At 40.7% G+C, this 11,249-nt stretch overlaps 2 protein-coding genes across 2 annotated transcripts in view; one reads left to right on the top strand and one right to left on the bottom strand.

Annotated features, from left to right (window-relative positions):
* Positions 1-5,360: 5,360 nt before the first annotated feature.
* LOC103381675 (NHL repeat-containing protein 3) lies at positions 5,361-8,439 on the bottom strand. Its single transcript, XM_008314161.3, has 3 exons — positions 7,800-8,439; positions 7,226-7,428; positions 5,361-7,127 (listed from the first exon to the last, which is right to left on the bottom strand). The coding sequence occupies exons 1-3, from the start codon at positions 8,056-8,058 to the stop codon at positions 6,528-6,530; spliced, it is 1,062 nt and encodes a 353-aa protein (XP_008312383.1). The 5' UTR covers positions 8,059-8,439; the 3' UTR covers positions 5,361-6,527.
* Positions 8,440-8,930: 491 nt separating this feature from the next.
* Positions 8,931-11,249, top strand: part of nrbf2b (nuclear receptor binding factor 2b) — a 3,300-nt gene continuing 981 nt past the window's right edge. The window contains exons 1-4 of the mRNA XM_025057696.1: positions 8,931-9,197; positions 9,920-10,004; positions 10,489-10,529; positions 10,734-11,248. Coding sequence (XP_024913464.1) covers positions 9,105-9,197; positions 9,920-10,004; positions 10,489-10,529; positions 10,734-11,248 — 734 coding nt within the window. The 5' untranslated portion in view covers positions 8,931-9,104. The remainder of the gene's footprint in view (positions 9,198-9,919; positions 10,005-10,488; positions 10,530-10,733; position 11,249) is intronic.

The following is an 11,249-nucleotide window of genomic DNA, read 5'->3' as shown; positions in this document are numbered from 1 at the left end:
GAAAGTGTTGTGGAACTGAACTCTACTGAACTCTACAGTAATTGAAGAGTAATTTATGAAAATCTGTTCAAATCTGTTCTGTTCTGTTTAAGTTGCTTTAAATAAAAGCAAACTGTTAATTTTGAGAAATTCTGAATAAAAATGAAGGAGAGGTTCATGATCTGACCTGAAGTATTCATGGTCAGGGCTGAGCCATTTCCTGGTCTACTTTGTCTTACTGCTGTGGACACATGTGCTGCCAGATCAATGCACCACAATCAATGACCCAGGGATTTATGGCAGCCTTGTGTTGCCCTCAGTATTAACTCTAGCATGTTTAGATGAGTTACAAAAGGAGAATGCACATAATAGTAGCAGTATCAGTTGGAGGGTTTAACATACAAATCCGTGCATTTTTTAATGTTCCTAAATAAAATAAAACATGAACAAAATTACTATTTTAGTGCTTATTCTTCATTCTTCTTCTCATCAAAGACTAAAGTATTTCATGTCCTCATCCACATTTCCCCTCAGTTCTTTGTGCAAAGCCAACATTCCAGACCAACTGCACACCAGTGAAATCTGAACTGGATTTGAATTGGACTCGTACTAAAGCAGCCGCTCAGCACAATCTTTGTCGTCAGCAGTGTTTATGACTTTTCATGCGTGTTGCACCTTTCCTTCCTTCCTTCCTCAACTGACTTGAAAAAAAAAACTACAGACGAGGCTATTATGGCTGAAGTGTTGTCACGGCTGTCTTGTCCTTCTCACAGAACAAAGACAGCCTGAGATTGATGGCTTCAATGATGCTGCGCAGACTGCACACCATCCTCAACCTGGGACCACGTGCACTTTATTTACATGTTTCCTGTTCATCTAAAAAGATCTTATTAAAAATAATAAAATTAAAAAGGGAAAAGACACTGATTATTTTAAATTTGACTGTGAAACTCAGATTACGTGGTTTGGGACAGGAAGGAACCAATAGAACAGTATGGAGAAGTAGTCTGTATGAGACCAGAAGCCTTGTAAACTCTTGAATACCAGGTGTTTGATGATATTGAATGTTGAGTGCTTCTCACTTCCTCTGTACTTCCTCTGTGCCGACCACTGACCGAGTTCCTGCAGCAAAAAACTATAGACGAGGCCGTTATGGCTGACGTGTCGTCATCCCTGTCTTGTCCCGTCCAGACAAACAAAGACAGAGGGTCCAGTTGATGAGACACTGGCAGTCTCCTGTCTGCCTCAGCAGGGCCTCAGGATACTACAGCTACATTCAGGCCCATTCACAGTGGCAGCCTGTGATGGAACAGCCTGTTAATGTTTAACCGCACACAGGAACTGATGCAGTGCTTCTGCCAGTGAGCAGCTCACGCCCCCATCTCACCCTGTCATCTCGGTTCACACGTGTCTACATCATGGTTGGCTCAGACACAGGTGGAAAATGTGAGCACTGCTCTGTTTATAACTATTTTAAAATAGTATTATGCATCAGATAACTGAACAAACAACATTCTGATTCCAGATAATCAGTGACCACACAGAGAGCAGAGACGTAGGAGGAGCAGAAGAGATATCATCACCATAATAATAATAATAATAAAAAATAATCTGGGTTTTTTTTATCTCTAATTTATCCCTAATCTCTAATGTTGTTGTCACCCATTATTATCACTACGATTTATAATAGTAACTTTAGTTACGTATATCTAGGCTAGCTGTTGGTCGTCTGGGTTTAATATTTGTCTTTAGCCATTTTCCATGTTCTGGCTAATCTAGTCAGAGCTAAATTAAATGTTGTGATAAATTTTTGGCTATCCTTTAGCCATTTTCTGTATTTATAAGGTAAATTCAGACATGCTACAATTAATTTTACTGCATTTCAGCCACACACAGAAGCGGTGTGGAGGATACAGAGATTGTTTCAGCTTAACCAAGAAAGGCAAACAAGCAAACGGGGGTTTTCCCTTATTAATAATCATCATATGGTGCATTAGAGCAGTATAGTGACGACATGGCAACTGCATGGTCTCTTACTTTTTAAGTTTCCATCAGACTCAACAAGGGGCCTGTTGTTCTGTCATGCATATATAACTACAAACTGCTTCATTCAGCCCCAAACAAATAACATAATTATTTACATAGAAAAAGGGAAGTGGACTCTTATCTGTGTGGACACACGGAGCAATGGCAACCAAAAGTATTTTAAAGTGCAGGAGCCTGATGTAAAAACTTCCTAATTTTATTTTTTAAGAGTGGTAAAGTAACTATTTTGTACTTTTTCTTACTTTGGCTGCAGCCTAATCTAATCTAAGGTAAGTCTTAGCATACCTTAGAATTAGCAAGAAAATGAGGAAGACCAATTTGATTTAAAAATGTTTTGTCGAAAATAGGCCCATTACTGCCAACATGGTGGTGGGGTGGTTAGTGATCTTGCCTCACAGCATGAATGTCAGCAGTTTGATCCCCTGTTGGCAATTGCACGTTCCCTCTATGCTTTTTCTTCAGGTACTTCCATGACGTGAAGGCTCATATCTACTGAGATGGTTGACAGGCAGCTGTCTGTCTGTCCAGACCAGCGATCCAGAAACAAAGTCTAGCTTCAGCCATGACCAGGGCCTGAGCAAACAGGAAACACTGAAGTGCACTTTCAGCATTACACCAATCCCTACTGACATCCCAGCGTGGAGTCATCTGTCTCTCAGCTGACACTCACTACTACCAACCATGCCTGCTCCCAGGGTGCACCTCCTCGTGTCCTGTTGCCTCCTGCTGTGTCCTGTGCCCTCTAAGAGGAGGCCTGTCAATCCAGGCTGCTGACACACACTTTGGCCTAGACCCAGGAACCTTCACACCTACTCAACACGGTTTGTTTTCCTAAAGGATACAAATACTTTCAGTTTCAGCATCAGGCCCAGATTTTCATGTGCTTTCTTCACATGTCCTGACAGAGATTAATAAGAATTAACTCTTAGACTCCTGCTGGTTCTATTCACCTGATCTCCCTGAGAGCTGCTGGGAGACTCTGCTGAGTTTTTGAGTAGATCTGATAGAACTGTAAAAAACAAACAAAAAAAAAAAACAAAACCCTGAATATGCCTATACTGAGATAAAAGTTGGGGTAAGGCTCAGAGGAGTCCAGGTTTACCGCTGATTCTGCTAGTTACCTTTTTATTTCACATTCCATATGTTTAACATTACAATCATTTTCAATCATTTTAAAATTGGTTAAACTTATTGTGATCTTAGTTTCTGTAGTTCAAATGCCAGAACTGCACAGAGAAAGCGTGCCCTGTGTGTGAGTGTGTGAGTGTGTGTCGTCACGCAGACACATCATCGTATCGTCCATCCCAGGGCGTCTTTGTCTCCTCGACAGGACAAGACAGTAGTGACGACACAGCAGCAGTTACGTCCGCTGTGCCTGTAGTGTTGTGGTGGAACAGGAAGTCAGTCAGCAGCTGCATGACGAGAAAACAGAGGCAACCTGTGATAATGAAGCCCTGGGCACGAAATGAAGGGTTTGGACGTCAAGTCTTTTTAATGAGTCTGTATCAATTGTAATATAACGTTTTTGGAGCTATAGCAACAACAACATGAATTATCTTTCTTCCCCTTATTTTATAACATTACCATTCTCCCCTAGTGGTGTATATTTCTAAGTTCCTTTAGTACATTTTTGCACACTAAGCTCTGCTTTATTGAGAATTACAGCTCTGAGGGTTTTTTTTTCATTTCCAAGGGCTACGAGTACACATATCAAATAAACAATGAATTATCATATATATATATATATATATATATATATAGAGTATATATATATATATATAATAAATCAAATTATCATTGTTAAGCTATTTATTTAAAATACATGGCTGAAAAAGTAAAGTCTAACACCAACTGACTGTATATATATATTTACACTGTATATATATATATATACTGTATGTATATATACAGTATATAGATATATATACATATATAGATATATATGTATATATACACACACACTATTCATTGTCTTCCTGTAATACATATTGTTTTAATCTATTGTTTTCTGCTAATGACTAGTCTTGAAAATTGTGTGGATTTTTAAAAGTTGCTTCAATAACAATAAAACTGATACAGAATTTATCACTGATATTGTGTGTGTGTGTGGGTGTGTGTGGGTGGGTGCCTGTGCATGGGTGTGTGTCCTTTGACAACAGTCTTTAATGTGATGCATTTAACAAATGAATGCCTCTAACAAGGAAGTGGCCTTTGTGAGGAGTGGAATCCCTCCTGTGTGTGTGGTGTAAGGTGTGTGGGAGTGTTGTGTGGGCTTTCCCCATGCAGAGGCACTCTAAAGGCCAGCCTACACACTCTGGAACCCGCCTCTATCCCAGCCATGACACCCAGCTGCAGTCTGTCAGCAAAAACAGCCAGGCAGGCAGAAAGCATAGAGGCCGAGGACAACAAGGAGACGGCAGAAGAACAAAGACTGTGTGAGAGTGAAGAAAAGGCAGGGATGTGTGCGTGATAGAGAGAGTGTGAGGTGGATGGGGATCCAGAAAAGTGTGAGTCGGTGTGATCGTCCCGGTGTGCAGAAAAGGCCCGACTCCTACGCTCACATTCCTCTGTATTATATGGAAGTCAATGGGAGTGACAGTATGGACATGCACATCCTTGACAGCTGCACAGTGAGCAGGAAACACACACAAATACCTGCAGCAGGAGGAAGCGTGTAGGAGGTTATACTCTTTTACCCGCAGTGAAGGAGCAGCTCCTGACTTTCTGTCCCACAGTCCTGGAGTGGGATTAAAAAAGAACGTTTACTCTCCTAGCTGCAAAGACGAAATCTGAATGTAGTGCTTTAGAAAGATTTTATAGCAAATAAAAAACTATTTTTTAGATGTTTTTCTTCTCTGGAGGCAAACAGCAGATCATTTGCCTCCATATCACCCTGGTCTCTACTGTTGCACCAACTCCTTCTATGTGCTACTTCACTAAGACCATGAATACTCTTTGTTTATCAGCTGCAGCTATAGCAGCCATAGTTTAAAGTATCTGGTTGAACTGTACGGCTGCTGATCTAGGGCACTCTCAAACTATCTACTAACTAATCACACCACACTATACTATACCCTATCATACCAGTCTTTGATTCCCTAAAAGATCCAGTATACAGCGTTTGACTTTTTCATCTCAATGGCAGAACAAAATGTGAAGGATATGATGAGAAAGCAAGAGTTCTTAACAGTACTTCTTACTGAGATGAACTAAAAACAACAACAACGTCAGAAGACTGACAGCACAAGTAACAGTTGGGCCGGTGCTGAAAAAACAGAAACCAATGTGAACGTAGCTCCATCTAGTGGTTTGGAGAGAAATAAGAAATGCATCTATTTAAGTGTCACATATAAACCGCTGTTTATTTATTGGAAGAAAGACAATAATGTAAAAAAAAAAACAATTATTATAAGCATTACAAATGTGCATTCAAACAAAGTCAAAGTAAAAAAAAAAGAGAATTACATCAACTAATGTTTCCAACGGTATAATGTGACCTTAAAGTGCATCATTGATACCAATTAAACAATGTTCACATTAGAGAGAAGCAGTCACAACAGAAGCAAACAGCCTGATGTAAAGAGTACTGTACACCTCTAATATTTCGGGTGGGCTTTAGAAGTCATGCAAGATCACTGAAAACCTAGACTCCTTCAGTGCAATTTGATTAAACTGACTAAATTGACTAACTACGATTGACAGATTACCTGAAAATGTACAACTAAAAAAAGCACTTTCAAAAGAACTCAAATTATAGACGTACTATATCTGTATTTACAGTACATCTATAAATTTTTTTCAGTACTGTATTTCCTGAAAATGCCCCAGATATCGTTTTCACTTTTAATACTCCTTAATAGATATAAAGCATTGCAAAGACAGGAGCTAACAGGTGTATTAACTCACAAATAAATAAAAAACTCTGCCACAGTAAGTGCAGCAATTTGGATGTGATCTCAACTAAAAAACGTAATGTTATTTACTAACCTATTAACCTCAAATAATTTGTCTTCGTTTGTCGAGACAGTAAAAAAAGAACAATTAAATACTATTCCACTAGGTGGCAGCAGATGGTTATAAATATATAATATATGTATATTGAAGTTATTCGTGCGTGTCTTTCTTCGGCAAGTATGAGTTCAGCTACATAGGTCCAGCTTTCACTCCGAGCAGATAAATTGTTGATAAGTAGAAACTAGAAGATCATTATATTTCATTACATTTAGTTTATTTGGTGGTGCGCTGTGGATTTTTCTAATGTGCCATGGCTCAATAAATTTGTATACTGGTGCAGATGGACTTAAAACTTATAACACTATAACACTTTTCAGATGAAGTACATGCAATTGCCAACTTAAAGTGTATTTGTAGCATTTACCTTTATAACATTGTGAACATCCATAGTTCATTTTTACATTATTTACAAAGACTATGACAGACACAGTTTCTGTGTCACTCCTTTACAAACAAACTTCATTGTTTGGTTAAAGCCCAGGATGACTCTAAAGAAAACTCCCATCCAAACTAAAGGCTGTGAACTTCTGAGCCTGCTGGGCTCCGATCTCTGCCACATACAGGGCCCCAGTCTTTAGATCCAGGTCCACCAGGTGGGGCTTCACCTCCTCTGCCAACTGTATGACACTAATCACTTTGCACTCACCAATTACACCCACAGGTGGGGCATCCAGCAGTGATATCTGGTTGGTGTTGAGCTGAATAACGACAAAGTACTTCTTATCTTGGGTCAAGCGAACGGAGTAGGGTGCATCCTCAGTGAAGCAGCCTCCCCACGAGCCAAGCCAGTCTCCAGTGATGGAGTTGAAGACCTGGATTCTTTTGTTGCCTCGATCGGCCACCCACACTCTCAGGGCCCTGTCCACAGTCACACTGTGGGGAATGTTGAACTGGCCAGGGCCTGGTCCCTTCTCCCCATGCACCCACACCACCTCCTGGTTTTTAGAGAGCTTGATGAGACGGTTGTTCATTCCACCATCGCCGTCAACAATGTACATTTCCCCAGAGCTGTGCACGAAAATCTCAGCCGGCTGGTCAAACTGCAGAGGGTTCAACCCGTGGCCTGCCTTCCCTGGTGTGCCAAGCACCTGACACATACAACAAGAAAATGCACTCTGAGTTTCTACTGCCACACAAATACTTAACCAGGGGGAGGTATAACCACTACTGCTGGCAAACATGTTACCTGAAGTAGCTTCCCAGATGGGGAGTACTGTTTGATGCAGTGGCCGTGTGGGCCATTCCCCACATCTGTGATCCATAGAGTAGGATTCAACGACCCTGCATCTGCTAAAAATATCCCATGAGGCATCTCCAGGGTGGTTGTGTTCCAAGCCATAAGGAAATCCCCATCAGTGGTGAACACTAACACTTTGGGCACATTGTCACCTTGGGAAGTAACAAGTCATATGAAGCAAATACACAACGAATTCCTACACATTAGTGACCATCGATTGATATTAACAACATCAATGAAGAGACTACGACTGTCAAAAAGCCCATTGATGTTCCCAGCTTGATGAAGTTCTTGATTTTGATTTGTTGGTGTGCTCATGCATGTATTGTATTTGTCAGTAACATCATGCCACCTGCTTGTTTGGTACATATTGAGGCACTAATTGAAAACACTAACCTAAACCTGGACTTATATCAAACTAATATATAACGCTTGAATGAAGTGTGGATGTAAAATGCATAGAAATGTATTATAAATTAATTATTTTATCATATTTACTATTAGTATTGATTTGTGTGCTCACCTCTCTGGGCCACATACACCACCCCAGCGTACTGGTCCACAGCCACAGCGAATACGTTGCCGGTGAAGAGCTCAGGGTTCCGGGGCCAGCCGAGGTCCAGTTTGTACAGTGGTCTACCCATCAGCTGGTAGTCCTGTCTGAGGCTCGAAGAGGAGGGGGAATGTGTACCGAAGGCTCCGTACAGAGCCATCATTACTAACACCAACGAGCCCATGGTAGAGGCTATTAAACAGGCGTGAACTCGCCTTTTTATCAACATCTGTGACGGCTGAGAGCTACACTTCTATGTGAATGATAGTGATCACCAGACTGCAGATAGAGGAACTACACTGACCGACAACGTTCTTCTGGTCTTAAAAACTAGACATACCAAGTTAAAATATACGAGAGCTGTTATACCATAAATATATAAAAAAAAGATACATCCTGCAATTGATAATTCTGAAAAAAAAAACCAGACAAACAAACGAACAAACTACCAACTTCCGCTTAAACCTTACACAAAAAATAGAGGGACGAAATTGAAGGAACACATTTCCGTCCAGAATTCCACAATAAAACTAAAATAGATGGCAAATCGCACATGCAGAAATGTTATCAAAATTACATTATTAATTACCACATGGATGAACCGGCGTTAAACATGCTTTTGTACATTCTATTTTCATGGAAAATAAGCATAAAAACAGAATCAACACATTTGCAATGCCAGAAGCAGGAAGCATCTTGCAAATATAAACCAAAATATATTTCAAAAAACATCTAAAGCAACTGGACAAAGTAGGGTTTTTTTTAGACGTTTCGCTTCTCATCCAAGAGGCTTCTTTTTGACTGATCCAAGAAGCCTCTTGGATGAGAGGCGAAACGTCTTTAAAAAACCCTAGGTACTAGTGTCTAGTTGATTTCGACGTAATTGTTTTTTTGGTTAAATGACTTGGATGACTGAGAACCTACGCAGACATCATCTATACTGCTTATATTTTATTTATTTGTCTATTCTGTTAAGGTGACTTCATATATTACTATTATATTATTTATTTACCATTTTCATTAATTAAAAACAAATACCTTACAAAAATCGTATTCATATTTCGAACACTGTGACGCTTATCATTCTAGAGACTTTTATGTTTAAAGACGGGCCGCCTATCACTTCCGGTAATGTGACGCATCGTCATGTGACCGCTCGGCGACGTCAAGACGTGTTGACGGTCGCAGCTCAGACTGTGTAGTCGACTCTGTGCTGCCTAGACAGCATTCTATTTTCTTTTGAGTGTTTTCACGGGATTTGTCAGCGCAGGGCGAATGACAGTCCATGCGGGAAACAGACACCTTTCATGTAGTGTAAACCATCGAAGTAGAGACGCCATGGAGGTCGTGGAAAGTCCACTCAACATGGTGAGTTTTTGTGTTGCAATAACAGGCTAACGTTACTGGACCCAGTGAAGTGTAGGGGAAGCTACCCAGGCTAACTGCTAACACCGCTGATGCTGTTTGTTGTTTGTTTCTTGCAATAATACATGGCAGCGTGGTTTAGTCCTCATATTTAAATCAATAATAGGTTTTAAATAAGGAGTTGGTAGTGTTACATTTTTAAAAGTACTTATTTGGACCAAAATTACGTTTCCTAAAAAGACCTTAGACCAGGAAACATAACATACAATTTTTAAAACTGAAACTTATTAACTCTTATTACACCTTTATCTCATTATCTCACTAAAAGTCATCAGTGAATCACTGATTATTTAATGCCAGTTTATAGAACTTGTGGAAACACCAAAACACACACACAATCAAAATATGTTTCCATTAAACACCTTTTTAAACTGTGTTGATATCCTGCGTGTCTGTTTATATACATTGGTAAGCGCATGAAGCCAATTTTAAGTACACAACATAAACATGACATAAACGTAATACAACATGTTTCTTTGTGTGTTACTTCGGTTTTTTAGCATTTTTCGCAGTTACATTTTAGCACTTCGAGCTACGTTTGGCTAATTATTATGTAATAACTTTTCAGCCACTTGTTGAAAGTCATTACTATCCCATGGTAGAATTTGGCTTTGGAGTGTTTTTTTTTTCTTACCTTTGTCACATCTGTGTCTGCCTCTCCTCAGGCTCACCAGCAGTGCAGGAAGGCAGAGCGCTTGGTCACTTCCGGCAAGTATGAAGAGGCCATTGCCTGCCATGTAAAGGCAGCAGGTAAACAAAGCTGTGCAGGAGGACTTCATTTTTTTATTGCAACTTAAATTGTGGCTACAGTACAACCCTTTTTATATGTGACAAGTTTTGTGCTATTTTTGTCTAGCTATGAGCAACAGCATCACCAAAATGCTCCTTATGGCTCTGTGAGCAGAGTGTATAATATGAATGATGGGTAATGGGGAAAAAATGAGTGCTCATTAGTACTTGAAAGCACTGTGCTGGTACAGACCACTTTCTGGAATGACCACTTTGTGCATTAAGCAGCCTGTTATATAGTATTGATGCACATTACGGCAACATGATTGTGTTAGTTTGTAAAATTATACTTTGGAGTATTTTTTGTGCTCTGTTGATATTACATTACAGTCTTACCATTTTGTGATGGTATGAAACAGGAGCAGAGAGAGAAACTGACCTGCTGTGACTTTCATATACTGTGGGTGTGAGTTGAATCATTCAATATATCTGCTTCTCTGCTCAGATCTTCTGACCGATGCACTAAAGAAAACAGAGTGTGATCAGGTGAGTTGGTGGCTTTCAATGCAGAAAATCCTTTACATCATGTCTCAATGAATGTGTGCAATATGGTTTCACAGCGGTATAATAATTCCTGTGTTCACCTTCAATACTGTAGTTATGGCAAGTATTCATTAGGAACATGTAACTAGTTTCCGTTTAAAGTACTTTGTATAAATAATGTACCTGTGGTCTGTTGTATGATTGCAGGCTCGGCTGTCCATGGAGCTACAGAGGGACAGTCACATCAAACAGCAGCGACTGATCCAGGAGCGCTGGAAGAGAGAAGCGAGGCGCGAGGCCACAAAAGCCCGAGCAGGGGCGGTGCAGCCTTTTGGCAGCCCGGGTCTCCTTTCCCAGGTGCAGCCTTCAGGCCCACTACCCCATGGGACCCAGGGACTGTCAGGCGCCACATGTGGAGGAAGGAGCGAGCGAGAGTACGACACCTTACTGTATCAGCTACAGACTCGACAGTCTGGAGGCTGCCAGACTCCGCCGTGTTCTGGATCTAAAACCGCTAAAGATGATAAAACCCGCCTGGAGGAACAACAGACCACCATCGAGGACCTGCGGCGTCTGGTCGAGCACCTGATGGATGAAAATCAGCGCCTGGTTGCAGAGAACAAGCAGCTACGGTCAGAAAACGCCCGGCTGCGCTCTGAAGCGGCGGACTTTGTGGAGCGTTCGGAGCTCTGGGTGCTCCCACATGCAGGTGGCGCAATGGGG

The sequence above is a fragment of the Cynoglossus semilaevis genome, chromosome 8 (assembly GCF_000523025.1).
Source record: "Cynoglossus semilaevis isolate Cse_v1.0 chromosome 8, Cse_v1.0, whole genome shotgun sequence".
NCBI classification, from domain to species: Eukaryota; Metazoa; Chordata; class Actinopteri; order Pleuronectiformes; family Cynoglossidae; genus Cynoglossus; species Cynoglossus semilaevis.
The sequence above is the reverse complement of the archived record's forward strand: the minus strand, read 5'-3'. Positions and strand labels throughout refer to the sequence as shown.